Source organism: Theobroma cacao, chromosome 3 (assembly GCF_000208745.1).
Source record: "Theobroma cacao cultivar B97-61/B2 chromosome 3, Criollo_cocoa_genome_V2, whole genome shotgun sequence".
Classification (NCBI taxonomy): Eukaryota; Viridiplantae; Streptophyta; class Magnoliopsida; order Malvales; family Malvaceae; genus Theobroma; species Theobroma cacao.
In genome coordinates this window covers 35,321,856-35,348,594 of record NC_030852.1, presented here as the reverse complement: position 1 = coordinate 35,348,594, position 26,739 = coordinate 35,321,856, and the positions used below count along the sequence as shown (strand labels likewise).

At 34.6% G+C, this 26,739-nt stretch overlaps 5 protein-coding genes and 2 long non-coding RNA genes across 11 annotated transcripts in view; 4 read left to right on the top strand and 3 right to left on the bottom strand.

Moving 5' to 3' along the window:
* The window catches only part of LOC18606765, a 2,494-nt gene extending 520 nt beyond the window's left edge, over positions 1-1,974 (top strand). The window contains exons 2-7 of the mRNA XM_018117217.1: positions 212-364; positions 1,033-1,083; positions 1,214-1,240; positions 1,340-1,382; positions 1,565-1,652; positions 1,728-1,974. Of these exons, the coding sequence (XP_017972706.1) occupies positions 212-364; positions 1,033-1,083; positions 1,214-1,240; positions 1,340-1,382; positions 1,565-1,650 (360 nt within the window). The 3' untranslated portion in view covers positions 1,651-1,652; positions 1,728-1,974. The remainder of the gene's footprint in view (positions 1-211; positions 365-1,032; positions 1,084-1,213; positions 1,241-1,339; positions 1,383-1,564; positions 1,653-1,727) is intronic.
* Positions 2,467-7,400, bottom strand: LOC18606763 (trehalase). Its single transcript, XM_018117205.1, is given in 12 exon segments — positions 2,467-2,801; positions 2,938-3,151; positions 3,316-3,415; positions 4,648-4,735; positions 4,821-4,988; positions 5,071-5,143; positions 5,413-5,522; positions 5,612-5,712; positions 5,857-5,972; positions 6,206-6,325; positions 6,644-7,040; positions 7,043-7,400. Coding segments are annotated over 12 exon segments (1,788 nt in total). The 5' UTR covers positions 7,257-7,400; the 3' UTR covers positions 2,467-2,714.
* LOC108661206 lies at positions 10,803-11,498 on the bottom strand. The gene has a single exon (XM_018117218.1). It carries the CDS (start codon positions 11,340-11,342, stop codon positions 11,121-11,123), a length of 222 nt encoding a protein of 73 aa, XP_017972707.1. The 5' UTR covers positions 11,343-11,498; the 3' UTR covers positions 10,803-11,120.
* On the top strand, positions 13,240-14,580 carry LOC108661207. Its single transcript, XR_001926951.1, has 3 exons — positions 13,240-13,369; positions 13,604-13,790; positions 13,873-14,580. It is a non-coding gene; the product is annotated as an uncharacterized LOC108661207 (long non-coding RNA).
* LOC18606762 overlaps positions 15,110-26,739 on the top strand; it is a 16,702-nt gene continuing 5,072 nt past the window's right edge. Inside the window, exons 1-6 of one of the 4 annotated variants that reach the window (XR_001926949.1) lie at positions 15,116-15,310; positions 16,698-16,895; positions 17,003-17,061; positions 17,566-17,598; positions 17,693-18,391; positions 18,614-19,058. Coding sequence is in view for 1 of the 4 variants with exons in the window: in XM_018117216.1 (XP_017972705.1) it covers positions 15,182-15,310; positions 16,698-16,895; positions 17,566-17,598 (360 nt within the window). In the remaining 3 variants the exon portion in view is untranslated. Of the gene's footprint in view, positions 15,311-16,697; positions 17,062-17,565; positions 17,599-17,692; positions 18,392-18,613; positions 19,059-26,739 lie in introns of those variants that run through there. The other 3 variants (XR_001926947.1, XR_001926948.1, XM_018117216.1) reach the window with 3 other exon arrangements.
* On the top strand, positions 22,475-24,180 carry LOC18606761. Its single transcript, XR_001926950.1, has 5 exons — positions 22,475-22,807; positions 22,884-22,935; positions 23,008-23,094; positions 23,454-23,552; positions 23,751-24,180. It is a non-coding gene; the product is annotated as an uncharacterized LOC18606761 (long non-coding RNA).
* The window catches only part of LOC18606754 (ABC transporter F family member 3), a 27,283-nt gene continuing 25,352 nt past the window's right edge, over positions 24,809-26,739 (bottom strand). The window contains exons 15-18 of one of the 2 annotated variants that reach the window (XM_018117200.1): positions 25,520-25,607; positions 25,153-25,238; positions 24,943-25,004; positions 24,809-24,825 (exon numbers count right to left, since the gene is read on the bottom strand). In XM_018117200.1, coding sequence (XP_017972689.1) covers positions 24,945-25,004; positions 25,153-25,238; positions 25,520-25,607 — 234 coding nt within the window. In that variant the 3' untranslated portion in view covers positions 24,809-24,825; positions 24,943-24,944. The remainder of the gene's footprint in view (positions 24,826-24,942; positions 25,005-25,152; positions 25,239-25,519; positions 25,608-26,739) is intronic. The other variant, XM_018117201.1, reaches the window with a different exon arrangement.

Genomic DNA, 26,739 nt, shown 5'->3' with positions numbered 1-26,739 from the left:
GAGGTATAATATATATATATATATATATATATATATATATATATATATATATATAAAATTATACGTTCAGTTAGAGACTAATGGTTTATAATTAATGCCCGTTGGAAAATTAAAGTAGAGCAATTAATATCTATCCATCAAAATTTGTTTATCCGTGACTTCTGTCTGTAACTAATCTTTGCTTCCAATGCTTCCTGTTTTATAAATAAAGATGATGTTTGAGGAACTTGAAAATATGGAGGTCGAGCTCAACGAAACGGGGCCAATGTTCCCGCAGATGCAAGCTGGAAACCAGATGATGGGAGATGAAGCAACACGTATGAGAAATGAAATACATGAACTACGGGGAGCTCTTCAGATATTGGTACCAACACTGCCGTTTCTCTTGTCCTTGACTATCTGTTATTTTTTATGGGTTGGATTATGCAATTAGTAAATCAAGCATTTCTCCTTCCTAAAACCAATCTTATTTTGACGATGACGATTGATACCAAATGTTGTTTAACAACCATTTTAGAAGGGGCTCGCCTCTATTAATTGGAATATAGCCGGTTAGCACTTTTCATTAAAACTGACTTGCTTTAATATTTACAACCAATCTTCATCAACTAAGCTTAAAAGGCTTTTAAACTGACTTTCTTAGAACACTATTATTTAATCAGAATTGTACTTAGCTAAACAATCATAATTTAGTTTGAATCACATGGTCAGTGGTTCAAATAAGTTACATAATAAACTAGCAGTTCAAAAGAAATATACTTTTACTCTTTAAGTAAAAGTCTGCTAAGCTTAATTGATAATTTTTGAACTACTAGCTAGTTTTGGTTTGGCTTAGTATAGAATAACCATGATTGTAATAATGTTGAATATATGCCCATTATTATAATATGATTTTTGAACCATGGTCTAGGCCTTGAAGTCTGCTAGGGATTTTGTGTTTCTTTTTATGACAAAAATCAATAGGGAGAGTTGTGCTATTCCTAAGTCTGACAATACAGCAATATCCATTTTTAATTTATTTGTGTTTTCCAGGCGGCAGATGTGGAACGGATGAAGCAAATTCCCCGTGAATGGAACGTCGACGTACGGAAATCTATCATTGTTAAACTAATAATGTTTAATTTAGGGATAAGTGCATATATGAGTTTAAACTAAAAAATCTTTACCTTTTTCCAGTTTTACTGCTCATTAATTCATTTCTCTTGAATTGCAGGGGAGAAACTTTACTTCTTTTGACGAGGTGTGTGGAATTTCATTGATGAAATAAAGTCCCATGCTTACCTATGAACATGTTGTACGATCTTCCGTGGAGTATTGAACTCATTTCTCTTTATTGCAGGCGCAAACTTGGATTCTGTCGCAGACCTATGGTCAAGGTTCAGGTACTTAATTCTGAAGCTCTTCCACAGGATGCTAATGAATTAATTAGTAGGATCAGGAACCACTGGGACAGATAATTTTACTACCTTCTATGGCTGATTTTATCAGCAAATGGACTCATCTCCACCCCACCCCTTTGTAAAATTGCTTGGTATTCTATTAAATGGACTTTAACTGTTTGCAGGCACGAACAACACCAGCATGACTGCCTCTGCTGCTGACGATCTCATGGATCTTGACATAGAGAGTTTGTCAGGACAAAACACATAAGGGTAAAGTATCATGCCCTTAGAGAATCTGTCAAAGAAGGTGAAATTCAATTGGCTTACTGCCCTACTGATATGCAGCTTGCAGACATCTTTACCAAAGGCTTGACGAGATAAATTCAAGCTTATGAGAAGGAGGTTAGGAGTTCAGCAAGTGTTCAATCAAGGGGTATGTTGAAAAGTGCTGGAAGCCCGGGCTGACAGAAGTGGTAAAGGACTTTGTTAAATTGTAGCTGTGTTGGTTGGTAGTAAAATGTAAATGTTTGTGTCGTTTTAATGTTATCAGTGTTAACTAAACGATTGTTCATGAGCCGTTCAAGTGTATTAGTTAAAACAGGTGTAATGATATAAGCTGAAACAGGAATTTTTTTTTTTTTCAAATTTTCACGTTTGACAACCTTGGAAATACCCTCGAGGGAATAAAAACAAATTGAACCAATTGAAAAGGAAAGAGGTTCCAGAAAATTCTACCAAGGCGACTGGCAGCACCAGGGGCGGCAGGGCTTGGAGCTCTAAGTGACGGAGGCTTAGACTAGACTTTAGAAAGATTTAGACCAAAAAGCAATGATATGAAGCCCAACAACACTTCAGTACGAGTGTTTCTTCATCGGATTAGGACGCCAGTTTGGGCCTCTCTATTGGCTCGACTGACCCAATTGATCCAAAATTTGCTTATCCATCTCATTCTTGCATCTTTAATCTTTGAATATTTATGTTAATTTCCTTAACGAGCCAGGAAGACTGGTTACAGCGAAAGAAGCGTCGAAGGGGTCATCCTGGTTCAAGCAGGGGCTGTAGTGCAAAAGATGGTCAATAAAAGTCCATCCAATGCTTTCTTCAGCTACTGGCTTTCAAGTTTGAACAGAGAAATCCCAATTCAAGTCCTCAATAACCAAATGAGCAGGATGACACACATCCACTGCAAATAAAGAGGCTTGATCTGATATTTATTCCAGTACATTATAAAATCACAACAATGGCCAAAGAGAATCCTGATTCTTTATAGCATACTTTTGAAACCATGAAAGAAATCTGTTATTATTCATGTGCATGAACCCAATTCGTAGCTCAGTTGCAGTCCATCTTTTGGTCTTCAGGCCATCCAAACTCCTCCAAGAATGCCAACACTACTCCATTGGACCAACCGAAACCGGTCTGCATCACAGCATACCAAAAACATACTTGAAAAGCAAGAAAAAGAACCGGGACGCCATTTCTTTGTGTAGAAATTTTGTCTGTGCAATGTCATAATTTCATTCATTATGTTAAAAGACTAACTATGTAGTATTACCTGGGGTATGTATTCACCACCACCACCGTATTCACCACACTTTTCCACATCATATTTCTCATGCATTGCGCCTGTCTTCTTGTAGGCAACATAGTTGGTTCTGATCCACCTCTCAGCAATGTCTTTTGCAATTGATCTTGCTTCTGTTGATCCAGATCTTGACAAACCTTCAACTATCATGTGTTGAAGTGGAGCCCAACCATTTGGGAAGTCCCTGTGTGCGCAAGTTTTATTTTCCCTTCGTAACATTAATGCTATAAAGAAAAAGGAAATGCACAACTCATGCAGTGATCAATAGACTGATTCGCTGAATGACTATCTATCATTTAAAGGAAAAAAAGGGTAATGTCTGTCAAGTTGAGTAAGACATTTACTAACCATTGATTTCCTGAATTTGTCAAAGAGGTTGCAATTCCAGCAGCACATAGCAGGCCTGAACTTTGAAGACTTCTCGTGACCTTTTCGACCAGAGGAGTATCTTCACATATGGACATATCAAAAGATTCTAAGCTTTCTTCCATTTATAAAGGAAAAGGTAATTTCTTTATAGCTTTTACTAAGTGAATTATAAAAAAGTCAACATATAAGATATATGTTACAAAATAAATTTATAATAATAACTTTGATCCTTCATGTTGCTTTTACTACACTTACCACTCATTGCTTCCAATGTTTCTTGCCCAAGAGCCACATTGAGCTAGTTTGGAAACAGTGAGTTTCTATTAATGATTTATGGAAAACAACAGGGACAAGGGCAGCATAGTCAAAAATTGCTAATCTTTCATTATGAAGTTTTAATGGCTTACGGTCTCTAAACCTGGACATGATATACCATTTTTTACCACAGACCTATATCTAAATCAACTACAAGTTCTTTGAGTTTGGAAGGACTATTCTTAATTAATCAGGGCTGTAGCTTTCAAGTTTGAGACATAGAACTCCAAGCATAGACTCCAACAAAACATGATCAAGCTAGGCTTGAATAGCCAGTCATTTACTTCAGTATCGTAAATAGTTGATTTTGGCTATTAACTTATTATTTCTTTAAGCATAGAACAACATAAAGCAATACAGAAAATAAGGAGAATAAGTGGAACACTATTTCAATCAGATAGCAGTAAAAGTAACTCAGAACAAATGACCGAGTTCATTGGTTCTTTGGATTTTCTAGAGAATTTGACTAGGTGGCTCAGATATGGAACTTTTACTCATTAAATGCAATAATAGGTTTCACTAACAGTTAATTATTATATGCATTAAAACCTATTCTTGAGTAACTCTTTCTTCTGACTCTGAAAATATAGCTTTCACAATTTGAGAAGAGACTTTCAAAACTAGTACAATATATTTTCACGCAGATCTTCTCTCCCTAAATATTCTCTCCAACCTTCACTTCTCAACTTCACTCTACCACTCGCCTATTCTCTATCTATTCTCAATCTTACTCTACTACTTTGACAATACGATTACTCTACCATTTGCCTATTCTTTACGTATTCGCAATCATTACTCTTCCATTTATTTGTTCTCTTTTGCCTGCTACAACACTCAATATTTCAAGAACAGCTCTTAGCTTCCTCTCCGACTCCTCTAGCACATCCTTTTACTTGTTTGCAATATTTCCTCTCTCCTCAGAAAAAACCCCTCTACAAACAAACATTTTTTGCACCAAACCTCAAAATAGCCAGTTAGGCTTCAAGAGTTACAAACCTGAGTTGAACAAATCAATCCACAAGGGAACAAAGTTTGAAGCAAACACATTTTGATTCTGGTTCTGAGCTTCCCAAGTCTGAGATTCCTGATAGAGCATCAAAATGACAAAATTTTAAAGAATGTTATAACTCTTTAGTATCACCTTACAAACTATGGCACTTGGATACAACCTCGCATGCAGCATTATTATTGAGCCAATAATCCAGCCATTGTCCCATCTTTTCATTCCAAAAAACAGAGTTGAATGCTTTCTGTCTTGTCTGAGAAGCTCTGAGGAAATCCTCTGCAACAGTATTCTCTCCGACAACTTTTGCGAAGAAGGCAATGTCAAGTTCCATCTAGATCAAGAAATTAACAGCTTTTGTCATTAAGTACATGGAGTACTGATCTCAGTACTTCTTAAGAGAAGTTCTAACATACCCTTAGTATGAATATATTTAAATCAACAGGTAAAATTTTTGTTGTGGCCAAAGTTGTAAATTCAGAAGGATTCCTGTAACAAAGAGAATTCACCATAAGATTTCGTTTATTTGATTAGTAAAATCTCAAATATCAAATATGACACACTGCCCTAGCTAAACCTAGTTATAAGAGGCACAACCAGATGAGCATGATTGTACAAACTCCACAATGTTGGAAAGGCATTAGGGTGGATATATAGAAAATTCCCCAGTGTTGTTCTAACTAACCATGTTATTAAACATGCCATCATCAAGTATAATTATATTGTTAGACTGTGCAGTAAGCCATGCACGGTATTACCTCATCCATCTTGTGCTGAAATCCCATCCAGATTCAGCAGTTGAAGCCAACTCTCGGTAAAATTGCTGTTTCTCAGAATCATTTGATAACTTTGAAGCAAATTTTTTATCCTGGCAGATAGAGCAAGTTAAATGAAAATTCTTCCAACGTGCAACATGGAAACATTAGCAAGGTAAGCAAGTTGGAGAGAAGAACACACCATGGTTGACGATTCAGGCCTGGGTTTGTTCCACATTGCATAATACCGATTTAAACAGTGATTCCCCTGCTCAGCATCACGGATAATCACCTTATGTATTTCTTCAACATCATAGAAGGTAAAAGTAAGAAAACTCAAGTTAAGAGAGATTAAAGTAAAGGAGGAAGTTAAAGCAGAACTCTTCCGTTGAGAAAAAGTTGGAACAATCTATATATTGACGTTCAAGTAAAGAGTACTCAGCTTACCTGAGTTCCAAAATTGATATTCTTTAAGCAGTGGTGGGAGAGACTTCCTCACCAATTCCACATCACCAGTCCGATTGTATATTTCATAAACCATTGCACTCAGGAGGGGAGGCTGGCTGCAAAATGTACCTCAAAGCTTGTAAATAGTTGTATGAGCAGTTAAGATGGTAGGTATTTTACCAATTTGAATACTAGGTAAATAGTTGTAAAAGTACTAGGTAATTTACCAATTTGAGTTCTATAAAACTTCTCAAAAGCAGAATTGCAGAGTTAGAAGAAAATTTATACATTTTTTACTACAGGTATAAGTTCCCAAAAACAATGCTAAGAAACTAAATGAAAGCATTACCTTCGGTTGGTATAATAGGCTCTTGCACCATTAAGAACATGACCATATGTCTCTAGCAAGGAAATGAGATTAGTCACGATTGCTTTTGCAGTCTCATACATTTTACTTGCCAGCAGGCCCCTACACAAGCATATTAACATCAATCGCTAATAGGATAACTGTAAGAACTATTAAACTAAGACATCATTTTTTCTTTAATAATTCCGACATCTGTGAAGCCACAAAGAAGCAATTGTCCCAAAGACAATTAGACCAGCAGTGCTTGCTTTCTTGATCAGCACCTTACCATTAGCCCAAATCGATGCTTCAAGCTCAATTAGTGAAATGAATCATATTCCTTTCTCAAATGATCTAAAAAGTAAACTATTGAACCTTCATAACATTAATGCAACAGAAACATTATGATCAAGCTGAAACGTAAGGAAATCAAAAGCTAACCTGATAACCCAGTAAGAATCCCAATAATAAACCTCCCTGAATCGTGAACCAGGAATCACGACAGGCCCTGGCAAAGGAAGCATAGTATGCAATTCAGGATGTTGATGAACCGAGTTCGAAACTTTCCTACTCAAATTCTTCCACAAAGCATGAACCTCCAATGCCCAAGCCCTTACCTCTGGGTTCTCCACCTTGGGCAAAAAGCCATGAGGCTCAGGTACAAAATCCAATGGGTCAGCATAGACAAGATCCTCCCCTGCACCTTTAAAGTACTCTCCTATAAAAGCATCCAAATCCTTAACAGACACTGACCCATTTGCAGTCTTGGGAAGTTTATCGAATGCCTCCACAGTGGTTGGAAGATTAAACTTTAACGATAAATCCACATAAAACTTGATTTCCCGTAAGTTTTCAAAGCAGTTTCCTGGACGCGTTGAAGGAAACCAAGTAACGGGATTGTGGGAACTACAGGCCCAGAATCTTTACTACATGACAAAGGAGCTGAAACTGAATTTACGGCAGACATGGGAGTCAATGACAGTAAAAGAAAGAAAACAGAAACAAGAAAAGGAAACAGTTTTTCACAGTTGGTCTGAGACTGAAAGGAAGCCATGATGGCCAGAATTGTAAACGATTGAACGAGACATGATTATTGACGTTGAATGTAAGCGAAGAAAAACAAGACAACAGGACGGTTTTTTTTTTTTCCTGCAAAACGTTGGCAATGAGAACTTGTGGTTGGCTAAGCTTGTCGTTAAGGACGATAGTCAACGGCTATGAGTATGTGAGCATTGGGTTGGAAGTGTTTGAGATTGACTGAAACTGATGGAGATCGAGGCCAGCCAAGTGGGGGAATGTGATTGGAGACTAGTAAAGCATATCAGTAGTGAACAATTCTTTCTATTTGGAACTGAGGACATGGCCGCGGAGAAATCAAAAGCAAAGGCGAAGTGCGGGAATATAAGTAGCGTAATACCAACAATTTTTTCAAATTTTTAAAAAAAATTTACAAATTTTTAATTTTTTATAAAATTCAATCGAATCTAAACGTGACATGTCACATCTATTTTCAACATTTTTGTGTTTACACTCGCATGAAATGAAGTTTGTAGTTAAAAAAATGGAAACTCAAAACTCACCGTTTCACATGGCAATATATGTGCTTGTCCTTGAATGAAGTGTTCAATATTAAAATTAAAATATCTTTTTTGTTACTCGAAACTATCAACCTATTCTCGATATATAATAATTTTTAATTTGGAATTTCAAGTTTTGATACAAAAAGTATTTTTGATACTTAAAAAAACTAATCAATTTTCAACTTTATAGGTACAGATGCATCAAGGGAACTTTGATCTAGGAATCGCTTAAAAGGAAATTTAATCAAGTTTTTTATACGCTATCAAAATACTTTAATTGCTGTTTTCAAAATTAGAGTTTGTACAGAAAAAAGTAGCAAATTACAATAAACACCAGAACCCGTCCTATAGAACATGGTAAAATCGTAGCAGATTTTAGATTTTTGAATCGCCATTTTAGTCCAAAAAGAGGCCGAACGTTTCAACAACACTACTCGAATACGTAGTTTCTTCTAACCAAACGCCAAAAAAAAAAAACTAAAAAAACAGAGAGAGAGAGAGATGGATGCTCCTCAGAATGCGTTTAGTTCCACAGATGAAGCTCCATTTGATGGAGCTTTCAGAAATTGGAACGACTTTGCTGCAGCATTATCATACTCCTCATCACCGGAGCCCTTGTATTAGAGAATCATATTCTCATCAAACAACAATAGCTAGAAGAAACCCTGCCTACCACTCTAGACAGACCACCACATTTCATGGAGACGAGGTTAGGTTAAAAGTTGCCTCTCCGTTAAAGCCACACTTTTCCCCGGTTAGGGTTTAAGATTGGGGCTTGGTCTTTTCTTTATACTTCCCTCCGGTGGGGTTGGGCTCTTCAACAGCTTTCCGTGCAACTGCCGGGGGGTACAAAAGCATCCACAAGTGTGCTGTAGGCCCAAAATTCTTATCGAGTTTGTGTTGATGAGGACAGCCTGACATATTGTGCAATGAATAGAGTCCTAGACTTTAGACAAAAAAAATATGCATTTACTCGATCCATATGTCAGAAGACTCTAGAAAAGCAAGAATATCCATTCCCCACTTTATTATTATATATAATGGAAATGATAGGGATGAAGGAAAAGGCAGAGTTGCTGCAAATTTTGGGCATTGCATTCTGTTATATATACTGTAATTTATGACCAAGAAGAGGCCATTCACATTTAAAATTTAATACCATTGAAAAAGCAATCATAGCCCAGAAAGACAAACACCAGCCGAGCTTAGAGTGTACCAGTACCTATATAAATCTATTGTTCGAATAAAGAGGAGAAGAGAAATTAATCCTGTATTCAAACTATTTAATTATCTAGAACGTTATGTGCTCCATTTGTCCTTTTGCCAATTATTCCAGGAAAAAGTGCACTATCCGGGTTCGATCAACGGACACGTAACCTGGAAGTCCGGATGACAAACCAATAGTCAACTGCGTAAGTGCCAAAAACCAGCTCCCTGGTTCAATGCAAAAGCACAGTCAAGTCTTGAAGTCTTAGCTGCTCCTGTTTTCACCAATTATTTACTGATTTCAAAGGAAACTGAAATGAACTCTAGTAACTGCTGTAGAAAGAGATAACTAAAGGAGGATACTTATTATATAATCAGATAACACGGCATAAGGTGTTGCAGCAACGGCAAAACCAGAATAAAGTCGATGGAAATGTCTCCACAAAAGCAAGCCACTGTTCAGGTGCCAAAGAGTAAGATTTTGAAGGGAAAGAGAGCAAGGTTGTACATAATTCGCCGTTGTGTGTACATGCTGCTTTGTTGGAGGGATCATGGAGACAAAAATCATCGGTAAAGTACAATATTCATGCTAGATGTTACTTTAGGCATTAGATTGCAACAAAATTGTGGCACTACTTGTAAAAATCTAGAAACCATGGGCTATAGAGAGGTTCACTTGCTAGAAATGCTAAAGAAGGCAATGGAAAATACAGTCTTTCTCTTTCCATATTCTACATTTTCTTACTCAGAAAAATGAAGGCTTCTTTATGATGAGCATGCTTACCTGCATCTATCTAATCATGACTTGTTAGGCATGTTTTACTTAGAAAGTGAATATAAGATTGGACAGTCTGAAGAAGAGAGTAAGACTCATCCATTGTGATACCAACATACATATTTCTTGAGTAAACATCAATTTCAGAGTACAAATATGTGCATCAAGAAGATGACTGAGGAATTAAGACCTAACAGCAAATATAATGACAACAGATTAGGTTGAGATCATTAACAAATTGGTACATGCATGAAGTATGGTAACTCTATAACGGTTCTGCTGTACCTACAAAGTTCCTGAGGCTGACAACAGGTCAGTTTACTGCATTTTTTTGTCATACATGGACATGCAAGCACAAGAAGTGGAATATTAAACTCCCTTGTCAACCATGACAGGATTTGAAATAAACTCAAAGACAAACAATCTTTTCCGGCCACCAGACACCTAATTTACATGGAAATACTGCTCCCTTTGAAGATAGGCAGGACTTATTGCTTTATCTTTGCCTAGTTAGAAATTGCCTTGATTTTCATTTTTCATTTTCCTTTCTTAATAGTGAAAAGCAAATGGAGAGAAAAGAAGGAGAGACCAGTGCCGTTGAGGACATTTTACTGTGTTTGAGAAGCATGAAGTTGAAAGTTAAGATTTATTGCTATGCAAATACAAGCACTGAATCCATATGTTTATAAGGGCCCTAAATAGATCTCTACTGATTACTACCAAAGCACAACAGCTGAAGCCTACAGCTCCAGAGTCAAGCAATGAGTTCCTCCAAAAAAGGCCAAACCAGCAATGAGCTCAATCCCAGAGCAGCATACTATAAATCACTGGCAAGCGATTCTGGCAGTTACTGCCACCATATCCTAATGAAACAGCCTAAAAAGAAAAGGTAAACTTTCAAACTAGCAAATGCACTAAACCTTTCGGAATGATTTTTGAAGCACTTGAGAAACTAATCCTCATCCCTGATAACATTAAGTTATCGCATACCATTCACAAATTTTAAATTCAATAATCCAAAAGTTCTTTAAAAAAAAAAGAATTCCAAATCAGTAATACCTTTAATTGATACAAAATCTGGTAGAGTCATTACCAAACCTAAAATCATATACAAGAAAATCAAGACCCATTTTCTCGATTTAGGGCTTTGACTTTTGAGAAAACAAAATAATCAACAACATTAGAACATTGAATATCCAAAAAGAAAAAGACGCAATCAACCTTTATTACATAAAAATTCGAATTCAATCGCAAGAATCAGCGAATTCACCACATTTAAAATTTTCTTTTTTGCTATAAAGAAAACCCCTAAATCAAGAGAAACAGAAAATACGTGTCGGGGCAAGTTACCGAACTTTTAGCGAGAGGGAGACGATCTTGAGGAGTAGGTCAGCGGGCGGTCTTTGGCCTCTTCGGGATTGTCGTCATCATCGGGGTCGGTGGTGGCGAGGTTAACGCAGGAGCAGCGCTCAAGAGATGAGAAGAAGGCGGAGACCACGGTGGCACTGACCCAGCTTGCTACATCTTCCAGCTTCTCGCGAGAGATCAAGCTCGGGGAGTTGTTGCCGCTGTTATCCATTCTTGCTCTGAAATCGATTTGATTTTCCACAGTGAAAATTGATTCGATGAGGAAGATTTGAGGAGGATTGGAGAGAGGGCTTTGAGCCCTGATGTAAGAATTAGGGAGGATTAGGACATTGATCTGTTTCTTTGTCGGTGATTAAGTACGATGATTACGGAACCGAAGACACGTGTTTCATAAAACAATTGATGTGTCCACTGTAACGCGCATCTGGTGTAGTGGTATCATAGTACCCTCCCACGGTACTGACAGGGGTTGGACTCCCCAGATGCGCAGTATATACGGTATTTTTATAGCATAAATATTTTACTACAAAATAAATGTATTTAATGTAATTATTTACATATGTGGGATTTTTATTTTAAAGTTTTTGTGCAACGCTCAATAAGTCCTTGAACTATATAAAAAAGCCAATTTAACTCTTATATTTTTATAAAGTTGGAAAGATTTTTATTTTAAATTTTATAAGTGTAATATTCATTAAGTCTTTAAACTATATAAAAAAGTCAATTTAACTCTTATACTTTTATAAATTCAAAAAGTAAACATGAAGAGAGAGAGAAAAAATATTAATAAATATTTTACTAGAAAACAAATGCATTCAATTATATACTCAAGTGAGATTTTTATTTTAAATTTTTTACACATAATACCCAAATTAACTCTTAAACTATACAATAAAAGTCAATTTAGTCTTTGTATTTTTATTGTGTTTAATTAAGTTTTTATTTTTTTTATTTTGAATCAAATAAATTCTTATTACTACTTGTTAAACAACTACCATTAATTAAATATGACATGTTGATATGTTATTTAAAAGATGACATTGTCATGTGATAAATGATATGATCATTAATATTTTGGGTCAAAAACATGTTATTTAATAATATTTTTTTCCATACATAAATTAACCCATCCTTGCATTTATTCCTACTACAAAAAGATCAAGCCTTGTCAAAACCCTTCTCATAGAAAAATCCTATGGAATAAATATCATGAAAAAAAGTGTTCAACCTTACGTGTAATTGATAACATAACTAAGTTGACACATCACCTAACAAATCTAGTCTTCAATCAAACTTTGCTCTTGAATCTAAATACTCCTTATGTGGCATATCAGAAATAGCTCTCCAAATCATTTATTTAGTGTCTATTTCTTTTGCCCGTTAAACAATAAAGTGTACAGCTTGGTTGACTCTTTTATAGCAATATGAAATATGCTTATAGTGAGTTCTTTTTAATGACTCGACATAATTTTAAATAATAAATCCAATAGCCCACTACGTTTTTCTTCTCTCATCTAACCAACCACCACTTTGTTATCTAACTTCACTTCCTTTAGTTCAATCTTATCTTTATGACTTAGTTGAAACGACCAAGTTAAGGCCCGTAGTATGCTTCAAAAATATATCTTCTAACTCTAATTAATATTGTTTCACTTGCGGAATCTCAAATCTTTTCAATTATTTAAATCCAAAAATTATGTTTGCATTTTTAAAGATAAATACAATAAATTATCATTTTTAGATATATTTATAAACTATTAAATTACTATTAATTTTTAATATACAAAAAAATAATTGATTTTATAATGTGATGTTGAGGCCACGTAAACATGGAATCAACATAACATTTGTTATTTTTACAATATACTTCTAATGTGAAGGCTTTTGTGACAAAGATTAATTAAAACATCAATTAAGAGATTAATTGACTCTAAATTATACATGAAGAGCTCGATTGGTTTAATCAAGAGACAAAGATTGAGTGAGGAAGATTTTGACACGTGACATCCAGCTACTTCATTTCAGACTCGCACCAAATTAACCGCCGTTTTCCGTTTTAAGACCAAATCTATTTTATATTAATTTAATGTAACAAGGGAACACATGGCGCGCGTCGTCTGAAATCATGTTGGAGACTCGCGTCTTCTTTCTGATCTTATCATAAATATAGCATTTATCTCTGAAAATCGTTTATCTTCATTTCTTTGTGAGCTCGTCTAAATTCCAGGGTGTGTGAAGGTATTGATTTTATGTTATATTTGCCCCATTGTTTTGAAAGATTTGCAAATTCTGATTCCTTGATGGTCTCATTTTTTTTTTCTTACTGAATTATTGAATTATTGTTCATGATATATGCGATTTCCATAATTTGTTTCTCTAATTTTTGGGTTGACCTCGAGTCACTTCAAGTCTCCCACTAAGTAGTATAGTAGATGGTTCCTGTTACTAATGAACCTAAAATGTTTAACTCAGAATCAACGGCTGGTTCAAGAAAACTCGTAAGATGAACGGTTCTAGTTCCAATGAAGCAGCGGCGGAGGCTGATCAGGTTCCCCTGCACCAAACCAAACCAAAAGGTCGAAAACGTAAAGAGGAAGATCCTGATGAAAGAAAGAAAAAGAAAAATGAGCGTGATCGAGATCGTCGGGCTAAAGAAAAGGTAAAAGAAATTTTTTTTTCTCTATTCGTTTTTTGGGTTTGCATGAATTAGCTTAAGTAAGTTGCCTTCTGTTTAAATGAAGGTTGAATTACAGAGACTTAAGGGCGTGGAAGCCCAATTCAAGCAAATGCAGGACGAGTACAGGGAGCTGAAAAGAAAAAACGAAGAGCTCAAGTCTGTGCGGCTGAATCTGGAAAATCAGGTAATTGAACGTAATCCTCCTCTTCATGGAATGGTAACGTCCCCTGTAACTTTTCTCTTTTTCTTTTGGTCGAAAAAGGCATTCACTTTCTCTAGAGACAGGAGGCCTTTTTCTTTTTTTTTTACTTTATTAGTATTTTTTTGGGCCATCGCTTACTTACTTTCTTTAGCCCGAAACATCCGATCTGGGTAAGAGGCCAGTGCTTGACTTTGCCCAAGCCGGCTGGCAAGCCCTACCCTCGTCGAGCCAGATCTGGTCGGAAAGGAGAGAAGAAAGAAGAAGAAAAAAATGACACGTGCCGATTTGTCATACTCACATGGATAAATTCCATGAATTTTAAAGGGATAATTCGATAAAAGGATCAAAATGAAACCAATTTAAGAGGTCAAGGATTCAAATGAAACAATTCAAAAAGTAGGGATCAAAGTAGAACTTAAATAAAAAAAGTTGAGAATTATGATGGGATTTACCTGATACTGTCATTTCTTTAGTATGCTCTGTTTTAATCTTTCTTCTCTACGCCTAAGTTTGTGAAATGTGGAATTAAATATCTAGGTCTAGTGACACCTATTTATGTTTTAGTTAACAGGTTTACATGATCCATTCTCCGTTTAATATGGAATGGTAATATGAAAATTGTGACTTATGGGTCCTAATCCTCGAGCTGCTGATTTACTTGTGTAATAATAAATTAGTAATACAAAGATGAACAAGAGGCAACTTAACTTGGGTAATAATAAAATGATAAAAGGGTGAGTAATATTTTAGGTTATTGAATTTAAACTCTAGGTAATACTAGTATCCAAGCACCTTACTTATATATGCCCATTAAACCAAAAATTAATTTATTAGTTTGGATTACCATTAATTCACGTGGTTGTTATGGCATAAAAGGCATTATTGGAAAATTAAGTAAATCAAAGATTGATTGACAATATGCATTAACTAAATGAGAGAAAAAGTTTTTACCCGTCTCATAAATGTCACTATTTTATTCTCATGATTCAAACTCTAACCCTTAAATCCAAATCTCAAATTCTAACTCTTTCAGTGTCCTCTCTGGATCAAGTTTTGGTACATCTCTGATCCATTTTTGTAATCTTTGGTTTTTGATTTGAAGATAGGGGAGCTCAAAAGACTTCAGAATGTGGAGTCCCAATGGACGAAGCTGTGTACAGAGTTCAAGCAAATGGAGGAATATGTCAAGACCCTGCGTAACACTACTGACTCTTTAGCAAATGACAATGAATTGCTGAAGTTCAGGGTGCCACTTCTGGAAAATGAAATAGAGGAACTCACGAGTAACTTGCATCAAAAGGTGTTCCCTTGCTCTCTCTCCCTTCTGATGTCTATCATTTCCTTTTTCTTTTCTTATTTTCTTGTTGGGTTTTTTTTGTAAACAAATAATAAAAACTTATGAACTATATATGATATTTTTTCAACTAAACTCTTCATCTTATATTGTTTTGTAGATGCCTCAAATTTCGATTCATACTCAAACAAACCCTTAACCATACTCAAATAAATCTTTCGTATGAACAAAAAATTAATTCCTGTCATACTTAATGTTAATTAATATTTTTTAAATCACATAATTTAATAATATGATCACGTGATAATTGATATCATATTTTTCTCCTTCCTCTCTTTTTTTATTATTTTTATTTCTTAAAAAACCACCTAATTTTAAGGAGGCTATATAAGCTTTTCCATTTTCCTCTTCCTCTTTCTCTCTCTGTCCTTCCTTTCCTCTCCCCTTCTCTCTCTCTCTCTTTATCCTTCCTTTCCTCTCCCCTTCTCTCTCTCTCTCTCTCTCTCTAAGATCTACCTAGAACTTGATCACCGTCATCATGATCACCTATCATTGCTGGTTGACAGTTGACGACCGTGGTTGTATTTTCTCGAATTTTAGATTTAAGTTTTGCCACCTTAGATATCCAAGTTATATGCCATGTAAACATAATCATATCAATTGACGTTAGATCTGATGTGATTATTTTTCAATTAGGATTAATGACTTATTTGAATATAAATTAAAATTTAATGGCTTTTAAGGGTATAAATTAAAATTTAAAAAGTCTTTTAGATACAATAAAAAATAAGACCTTAGTTGACAAAATGATGATAATTTAGGAGTTTTTTGCTATTTGAGGGTTTTTTATGGTAGGAGAGAAGGAGGCAAAGAAGAAAAAAAATGCTCAAAATATTGTGGAGCACGTCATGAGTTTTTATTTGATAAGCTGTTAGTAGATAAATTTTATTCATTATCAACGAATCAAATGATGTCATCTCGTAAATATGCAAAGATAAAAATTTTAAAATTCTTTAAAATAAGGTTAAGTATCAATTTTTGAAAATTCTTAATTATTAAAATTTTAAATTCATATATATATATATATATATATATATATATATATATTGATAATTCATTAAATGCAAATCCCACTTTAAATGGGCATACTAACTATTCTCTAGTTTAGAGTCACAGCAGCGTAATGTAACATAAACGAAGGTTAAGTTCATTTGAATTATATTATATTTCAGTTAAGGAAAGTCTTTGGTTGCGGATGACCATCTATATCCCTTGAACCAAGAGCTTTGCCATCTCATATAAATCTCATTACTTTATTCTCATATAACTCTTCCGGTCAAGTTTTTGTACTTTTTTTTATCCACTTTTGTAATCTTTGGTTTATAATCTGAAGACGGACGAGCTCAAGAGGCTTCAGAATGCGGAGTCCCAGAGGATGCAGCCGAGCACACAATTCTGGAAATTGCAGGAAGATTTCACGATGCTGAGAAACTCCAATGACTCTTTAGTAAAAGAGAATGAATTCCTGAACTCCCGGATGCCACTTCTGGAGAATGAAATAGAGCAACTCAAAAGTAGCTTACGTCAAAAGGTGCCCTCTCGCTCTTTCTCCCTTCTGTCTACTCTTCCCTTTTTTCTTCTCTTGTTTTTTTTCTTTTTTCTTTATTTTTTTTCTATTAATTGGCATGAGGGAAAAAGGCAAAGACGAGCAGCCCCCACCCTAAAGCTGTGGAGCACGTCATGGTACTTTAAATGGGGTATAAAAACTATTTTCTAGTTTATTATTAAGCATTCAAAGTTCACACATTTCCAAAAATTATGCTGATCACCCTTTTACAATAGACTTTAGAGTCAATGCAGCTGTGTGTAAGGTAATGAAACATAAACGGAGCTAAGTTCATTGGTAATGTATTGTATTTCACTTAAGAGAAGTCTTTGCTTGCGGATGACCATATATATGCCTTGATGATAATATCTTTCTTTAAGGATGCCAACAACTTCGGGTTTTTGAATGTAAGGATATAGGAATAGGAGGGATTAGGAAAAGAATAGGAGTACAAGAAACCAAAGAGGATTAACAATAAAGAGAAAGCTCAGGATTTACAGATATTAAGAAGACTATAACTAGACTGTGGGTCCATCTTGCTGGATTTTGTTTCGCATTTTCCTCACCTATCGTTTTTAGGTTGTAATGTCTAATCTTAATCTTGTTCTGCCTGCATTCACCTTGCTAGTTTATCCATTTTCTCTTGAATTTGCAGGAGAGTCACTTTATGTGTACGAGTATCGAAGAGGTATAATCCTTGTGTTTGCACTAGCGTAAGTGTTAATCTTCTTTATTTCAGAATCATGAAATCCTTAATTCTTTTTTCCCATTTATTTTTTCAGCTTGAGTAATTTCTTTTAGCATCTCCAACTCATAGCGAAGAAGATGCAGCAAATAATGTGCATATTACTCAAGGTCCAAGGAGTTCTCAGGGTGGTAGAATGTACACCGATGAGCTTGTGCACGATCTTACTAGGAAACTTGATGCCAAAGACAAGAGCCAAGTGGATTTTTCAGACTTCAGTGGCTTGATGGAGGAAGTGGAAAAGAGTGGGGCGGTGACTTTACCCCCTTCTCTGGCTCTTATTGATAAGAAGATCGAGAAGAAGTATGGTGAGATTGCTGCAGAGAGCAAACAAAGCAGTTGCACAGCTATGCCTAGCCGTATTCTGTTGTGTGCGGCAATCAAAGAGATGAATGAGCTGCAACTTGAGAGTATCGACGAGAAAAAGATGTTGTTATGGAGGGATGCAATCAATAGTGCTTTCAAAATCAATTTCAAAGTGGACTTTGCCATAGAGCACTTGAAGAAAATTGGCCGTGCATATTTTGGTTTAAAAGCAAGGAATGATCAAGAGCTCAGAAGCATCGAGGAGAAGATATCAACATTACAGATTGAACTATCCAACTGGGAGGAGAAGCACGCTAAGAAAGTAGATGAGCAGAATTCTGAGGTGAGGAAGGAGTGTCTGCGTGATGCAGAGTATTTTCAGGGCAAGTCTCTTAGCGTAGGCCTATTGCATTAGTATCCTCTCAACCAGGTTTGGATTCTACTCTCTCCCTTTTCTTTAACCACGTTGTATCTGATAATTCTATTTTATAAAATTATTTGAGTCTCATTTTGTTCTTAAATGTTAGTTAAGTTCTTAAATTTAAACTAGAATTTAGTTATTTTTAATTAGTTTATTTTTATTGAGTTATTTTAATTTTATATTAATTTAATTTAATTTAATTATTATTTATTAATTTTTATGCTTTTGTAGGATTCAAAAGAATAAAGCTTAATTTTGAAAAGAAAGGTGTTTGAAGGATTCAAAATCTTGCTCGTACTCCAGATGTCTAAATGGTGTGATTCTTGAAAAAAAAATTGCGTTGGAAGATGATTGAGTGTAATGCTACAGAAGAGGCAATTGATTTGTATATAAGATATGGATATATTTATTTGTCATGTGTAGCCAGAATTAGAGTCAAAACTTAATAAGTTTGTTTTAATTTTAATTCATATAGAGATATAGTGTTTTTATTAAAATAGATATTTTTATAAGACGAGTCAAGAGATCTTTATAAATAATTGAGAGCTCTTGTTTAGTAATTTAAGTCATTAAAATAAGTTCAGGAAGAGAGGTAAAATTTAGATAAAATGTGACAGATATTGTAATCCTAAACTTATTTCTATTGATTCCTATGAAGATTTTATTTATGCTTTGAGTTTTATTTTTGTTAATCAGTTTTGTTAATTTTTAGTTAAATTAATTATTAATTTTTTAATTGTTTGAATAAAATTAAATTATGTTAATTTTAATACTTATAAAATTTTTAAAGTAATTTTATGTGAAGTCAATACTTTATTTGTCATTGTACTATCCTTGTGATGAGTAAAAAAAATTAAACAACAGTATCATATAGCGAGGCAAAAAGTTTCCTTTTGAAAAGGAAAGCATACTTTCATTTCAGTATTAAACTTTTATTTATATATAATATAAGACTATACAGATCGATAAGTGTTACAAATTCAAATACAAATAGAAATACATTCGGATTACATCTGATTACAAAAATTAGCTTTATCATAACTATATCCAACCTTCTTATATAGACGAAAAGTGAAATAAGTGTTTCGAAAAGAATTCCTAATAATGAAAGTTTAAGATTTTATCTTTAAAGTTATAAATTGAGACAGAATTATATCTTATTGTGTAATGCAATCATGTAGAAGTCGATTGTTCAATGAACTTACTTAAACCATCTCTGGGTATGTCATGCTTTTGGACTTTTAATTTTGTAATTTTTTGTCATCCGTGGAATTCTTCCCTTCTCTAAATTGATCGTAAATCATGCTACCAACTATAAGATATAACTTATTAAATGATGATCTTCTAACAATCATTCTTTTTAGTGAAAGTGGGAATGGGTAATAACGGTCATCGTCTAGTTATAAAGTTTTAAAATTTTATAATATATTTTTATTTTTTAAAAAAATTATAATTTTATTTTTATAATAATTTTTTATTTAGTGAGATGTTTTACAACAATTAATTAATAATTAATTTTAGTAAATTTAAATAATAAATTTTTTAAATTTTATGATTATTTTATAAACATTATGATCACTCTAAATATGAAATGCTGATTCCATCACTAATTTTTTTCTCTTATAATCCTAAAAAAAAATTATAGTGTGTTGTACGTCAATGTATCGGTAATTAACAGTAATCATTTTGCACTTGCCCGGTAAGGAAAGGCCTCCTGCAGTTGCCCAGCCATGAGCCATTGCATAATCTTTGGTAAAGTGCATGCATGTCGCGTGGGCACATGAAATTCAAAGGAGCTGCGCACGCGTGCGCGACGCGGAAAAGCACACCCACACGCGCGGGTCGCGGCAAATAACGCCCGTTTCTCCGCTCGAGCTCTATGTAATTCTGGACGATTCTATTTTTTATTTTTCATTCCAAAAACTTATAAAAATATCAGAGTTTCAACACCGACAATCTTAGATGTTGTAAAATGGCTGCTGATGCGGAGGCCCACCGTCAAATATCGCGCGCTTTGTTTTTACAACAGGAACTGCAGCTAACATGGCAATGGCAATTGTAATCCAGCAATCCATTTGTATTTTTTGAGTGCTTTTATTCAAACCATTTCTAATGTGATAGAAAGATCTATATAGTGTTTCTCAATCAAAATCTCAAAATCTTGATCAGTCTTGAAACAAACTAGTACATATTAACTTTTATCTTGTTTAATTTCCACTCTTAAATAAATTACTAATACTAAAAAAGAAAGTAAAAAACAAAATCTATTTGATTAAAAAAGGACACATAATAATTATAATAATTTAATAAAGATTAATATAATTATTATGTGTCATGAATGTAAGCTTATATTTTTTTACTTATGGATAAAAATTAATCATTTTTCATTACATGACTGAAAAAAATCATAAATATATAAAATATTTGATGCTTGTGTCATAAATTTTGCATATGTTAAAGATGATGTGGGTGTTGAGTTCATAAATAAATTTTTTTTTACTTAATAAATATATTTTTTAAATTAAAAATGAGAACTCGTGATAAATAATATTATAATAAATTTAAATCTTCATTGATATGAAACTTTTATAAAAGATAAAAATCGAGATAAATTTAAATTAATGCAAGGGTAAATAACTAGTACCACAAGATTGTTGCGCAATTAAAAAAAGTTAATACAGCAAAGGGCGTTGCACAGTTGAACTTGGTAAAATGCCACAGCTACCGTATTTTCCAGTCACACTAGCGCGAGGAATTTGGAAAAAGATCCTGTAGGGAGAAGTGCAATATTGCTTGCTGAGCAAGGCAAACAAATCGCGCCATTTAATCGCGCGCCCTAGTCACTTTAATCCTTACAAATCAGCCTTTATTGTGTTGTTGATACTATCATCACTTCATATTATCTCCAATTTCCCTTACATTTTTCTTTATTTTGTTCTTGCAATTGACAACCCCAGCTCCAACTCTCAACTTAGTGGAGTGATCCCTCCACCATTTTCGAAGGTTTGTCATATATTCAGATCTCCCCTCTCTTAATTATTATTTATTTATTTTTTCTAAAATATAGGCGTTGACTTGACACCCATTTACAGGATTACCGATTTTGCGTTTTGATTCCATTCTGGCCGTCAAGAAATCGTTATCGTTTTGGAGGGTCAAGACCCAACAATACAAAATTCCGGCCAAGCAGAGATTTAAAACGACGACCACGACGTCGTAAATCTGAAAAACAAAGAGGAGGTGGGAAGGAAATTTTGCTGAAGGTCGGTGTCCACGAACATATGGTGGATTCTTCTACTGCTGCCGAGGCAGCAGAGACTGAGGCTACCAATGAACACAAACAAACGGGTCGCAAACCTGAAAAAACTCGAGCTCAAAAGGACGCACATAATGCCAGTTGCCGAAAGTCTCGACTGAAACGTAAGGTAGAGCAATTAATCTCTATCCATAAAATTTCCTTTTTCCCTGACTTAGAGCTTTTAATTAATCTTTGCTTGCCATGCTTGCTGTTTTTGAAATTCAGATGGAGTTTGAGGAGTTGGCGGCCAAGAATCCTAAAATGAAGAAAAAGTTAGACGAGATGCAAGTTGAACTCCAGAGTATGTATACAAAGCTGGAGGAAAGGAACTCTGAAATAACACTTTTGAAGACAGCTCTTCAGAAACTGGTGCCCACACTGCCCTCCCTCTCTACTCTTTCTTTCCTTTTCTGTTTTAAGGGTTGGATTGTGCTGTTCTTAAATTAATTATCTCTCCTGCCTAGAACCAATTTTATTTTGGCGATGAAGTTTGATACCAAATGTTTATTAATTCGGACAGCTGCTTAGCACTTCTTAGTGAAGTATGATTGCTTTTAAAGGCTTTTAAAGGGCTTTTAAAGGCTTCTTGTTAACCATTACTATTAAAACTTGATTCATGACCCTTTATTAGAACAAGATGATTTCATCAGAATTTTTCCTTAGCTAAACAATCATAATTTAGTTTGAATGACATGGTCAGTGGTTCAAAAGATATACTTTTACTCAGTATAATTGTGATTAATATGATTTTCTTAGTCTGCTAAGCTTAACTGATAATTTTTTAACTAGTATCTAGTTTTGGTTAAGCTTAGTATAATTAAATAACCATGATTTTAATGTTCTTGAATGTATGCCCATTATTATAATATGATTTTTGAACCATGGTCTAGGCCTTGAAGTCTCCTAGGGATTTTCTGTTTCTTTATATGAGAAAAACTAAGTTGATCTATCCCATTAAGAGCAACTCTAATTTCTCCATTTCAGAAAAGAGGAATTGTAATTTCCTAAATCACTAGGAAGACTTGTGCTATTCCTAAGCCTGACAATACCCATTTTTAATTTAAAGATGAGTGCATTAATTCATTTCTCTTGAATTGCAGGGTATAAACTTTACTTCTGTCAAAGAGGTATGCAAATTATGTTGTACAATTTTTGAGTGCCGATCTTCTGTGGAGTACTGAACTCATTAATTCTTTATTTCAGCTACAAGAATGGATACTTTCGCTGAAGTATGAAAAAGTTGGTCAAGGTTCAGGTACTTAATTCTGAAGCTCTCCCATTGATCAAATTGCTTTGTATTCTATTAATGGACTTAACATGTTTGCAGGCCCCAACGACACCAATGTAACTGCCACTGCTGCTGCTGGACCCTCGTTTGTTGCAACTCATGATCACTCGCCAAATAATGCTGCTGGTAATAAAGCAGGTTTTTTACATTCATCGTAATTGGTTTATTTTGTTTACTTCTTGTTCTTCCCTCAAATTGGCAAAGAATTTTACATGTTCCTCATTCCTAAATTTAGTCACCCTAATTTACTTTCACGATACTTTAGGAATTTACTTTCTTGTTACTCATGAGCCTGCTGCTGCTGGTAATAAAGCACGTTTTCACATTTCATTCTATGGGATTTATCTTTGTTTACTTCTTCCCTCAAATTGGCATAGAATTTACATGTTTCTCGCCATACTTAAAATTTGCTCTTGTGATACCTAGTTTACTCTTAAAATAGCTTCCTAAATTTACTCATCCTGATTATTTTCTTGTTAATTTAGGATTTTCGACTCCCTCTGATGCTGGCCCCTTCTCAGCTGCATATCACTTTGATTTTGATAATGACTATCTTTTCACCGATTATGATGACCTTGTTGGTAGTAAGTCAAGCCTTTACGTTCATCATATTGTTTCATCATGTTTACATCTTATTCTTCCCTCAAATTGGCAAAGAATTTACTTGTTTCTCGTGATACTAGAAATTTGCCTTTTGTATTATTTCATTTTTTTCTGTTAACTGCAGTTTCTTCGTCTAGCTCTCTAAATTTACTCATCCTATTATTTCCTTGTTAATTTAGGATTGCTGTTTTGAGAAAATCCCATCTTCAAGGCGGTCTAGTGATGGTGCCTATAAGCTCCTCACCTCCTCAAGCAGATATGCCCCACTCTTCTATATGAAGCTCTATATCTTATCGATCAATGGTTTGAATGACTGTTTGTATTATCATTTCCAGTTCTAATAGCACGCTTGGTGAAGAAGCATTCTAGCAAAAGCAGGGTTCTGAGATGTGCCGAGAGTGTCTTCATGACCAAGAATGTTTTAACGGCAAGCCTCTTAGTATTGGTCCGTTCCTTTCAGTCTCTCTTATGGGATTGGATCTCACTTGCAGAATGGAGAGGGCAGCCTATCTTATGAATTTATTTGTTTGGCCAAGAGTGTATGCTATGTTCAGTACTTTCAATAATAAATAAAACATAATGCATTGGATCAAAGGAAGGAGGAATTTAAGCTACAATCTTAGTCCAAAAAGCAATTCTAACCATTACGCCAAACATGAGTTATCAATAGTATTACCGAAACTATCTGATAAACTAAAAATGGATGACTCTAGCTGTAAGAATAAACTTACATTGCATATATATATATATATATATATATATATATATATATCCAAGTGGACCGGATTGACACACCATAAAAACTGTTTGGTATCAGCCAGAAAAGAGTGGGGAAATGCATGTTGATCTGTGCTGTAAACCTTATTGTGCAAGGATGAAGATTCAAAAATTTTGACCAAGTCCATAACTAAAGCGAACAAAGAATCTTATCCATCAGATTGCAGAAAGACACAATGATAATTATACTTCAAATACCCAGAAATCCCTCTTCATACCTTTGACCAAAAAAAGTTTTCAAAAAAGAAAGAGAAGAATTTCCTCTAGTCCTGGTAAGTACCTTGTGGTCTTGTTGTACCTCCTAGAAATCCACCCCCATATCAAAGGGTATGCTCCAACAGAATAATAGTTTTAGGAAGAGGACTGAAGCATCTTCTCGTAGTCCTGGAAAGTTCCATGGAAAGGGCTCACCTTGGCCTCAGACACCACCCATAGTTCATCTACACTTCAAGATATAAGATGTTAATCGTGACTAACCTGCAGGGTAGAGCACAAACAATTCCACCCGAGAAGTTAAAAAAAAAACATGAGCAACATAATCCCAAATATTTAATCATAGTGCTATTAAAATGACAAAGACAGCAGGACTGATACCATTAGAATCCCTCCTTGGAACAAACAAGGCCTTGAATTAGTGCCTCCACAGCATCCAAATCCTAATTTTAACACCGTTGTCAACAATCAAATGCCAGAGTCAGTTGTCATAGCATTGTCTGCTTATATAAAACTTTCCACGCAAACCCTGGACATAATGAAGAGTTAACATGTCCTAATATCGAGAAATAATCAAAATTAATGACTTACAAGATGATTGGATGGCTCATCAAGCAAAATTATGTGTGGTTTCTTGAAAGTTATCTTTGCAAAAGCAACTCTGCTTTTTTGACCACCTAGCATAGCAATCGAAGTAATTAGAAACATGTATGCACATATGCACATATATATACCTACATAAGCATATACGATAATTCAAAATCCTTGGCTATTAATAGGACTAATTCTTTTATAGAATAAAGAAAAGCATTCTCTCTGCGTACTTTTAATGGTAGGCCTTCAATTAGCTAGTAAGAAAACCTTCTTGAGGACCAAAGTTCAGTCCAATCACTAAATATCAATTAAGAAACTGACTTCAGATTACCAATTATATCCAAACACGAGGTGGTCAACATACCAGACAAAGTATACATCGGCTGCAGTGCAAGATTTCCTGCGACACCAAAAGAAACCAAGTGGGCGCGAAGCTTTTGTTCAGGCACTCCCTGCAAGACGGAAACATCAAACAAGGGATTTAACCACATGAAGTTACTTAGAGCACCGTGCCCAAGAGCAACCAAAAATAAGAACGAAATAAAGAAAGACTGCCATGAATTCCTTTAAAGCACCATACATGATCCTCACATCACACATAAGGAACAAGAAAAATATGAAAACTTACTGGATAACAGCGCATCATATAAAATAGGGGATTTGAAGGAAGGTATAGTCCATCAACATGGTGCTGACTAAACACAGCAATGCGAACCTGCTGATATAATAATGTCAGTCTCCTCCAGTCTAACATTGATATAAACAATTACAGTTTTTATTTGGCGAACAGTGTGTTATTAATCCTTATGTTACATATTGTCAGTCCCCTTATCAAATGCACAAATTATATGCAGTACTTTTTTTTTTTGAAAGCCAAGATAGACATATATGCAGTACTTCTCCGATCCAAGTTTGAATATCCTAATCCCCTGGTAATTAATCACAATCCAAAGCAATACCACTTTTCAATTATATAATCTTTTATTAGTGATATTTCTCTTTTTTCAAAAGCCTTTTTATTAATAAACACCCTTCAATATTGATATCATTGGAGATTTTTCAATTTTCTAAGTTACGGAAAAAAAGTTACTTAGAATATACCGTTTCCCTAAACTTGCATCCACTGTCAAGCACAACATTCAATCAAGGATTGAAGAAGTAATTTATGAAACAGTACAGGGTCCAAATGTGTAATATAAATAATTAAGGATTTTCTCTTAGTAATGTAAAAACATTTTGGGGACAATCCATATTTGAAGATAAACCAATATTTTGGGATAAGGGAGTCTAATCCCAATTGCCAAATGTGGGGCAATAAGGAGAGAAAGATTAGTAATGTATATGGTCAAGAGTAAGGGTGCAACTCAGAAGAAAATTTGGTGAGTAGTTAGATCTGCAAACACAGAAGAGAGAAAGGGGCCATAAAAAAAGCCTTCATATAGAGCACATTCCCAATTTCCATTACTTAAGTAGTAGATATTATTAAAGTGAAAATGATTGAATAAGTGACTAGTGAGTTCAAAAAACTAAGAATTTACAGTAAAAGTATAGGAATAGGTCTCTGATGGAGAGACTCCAGAGACA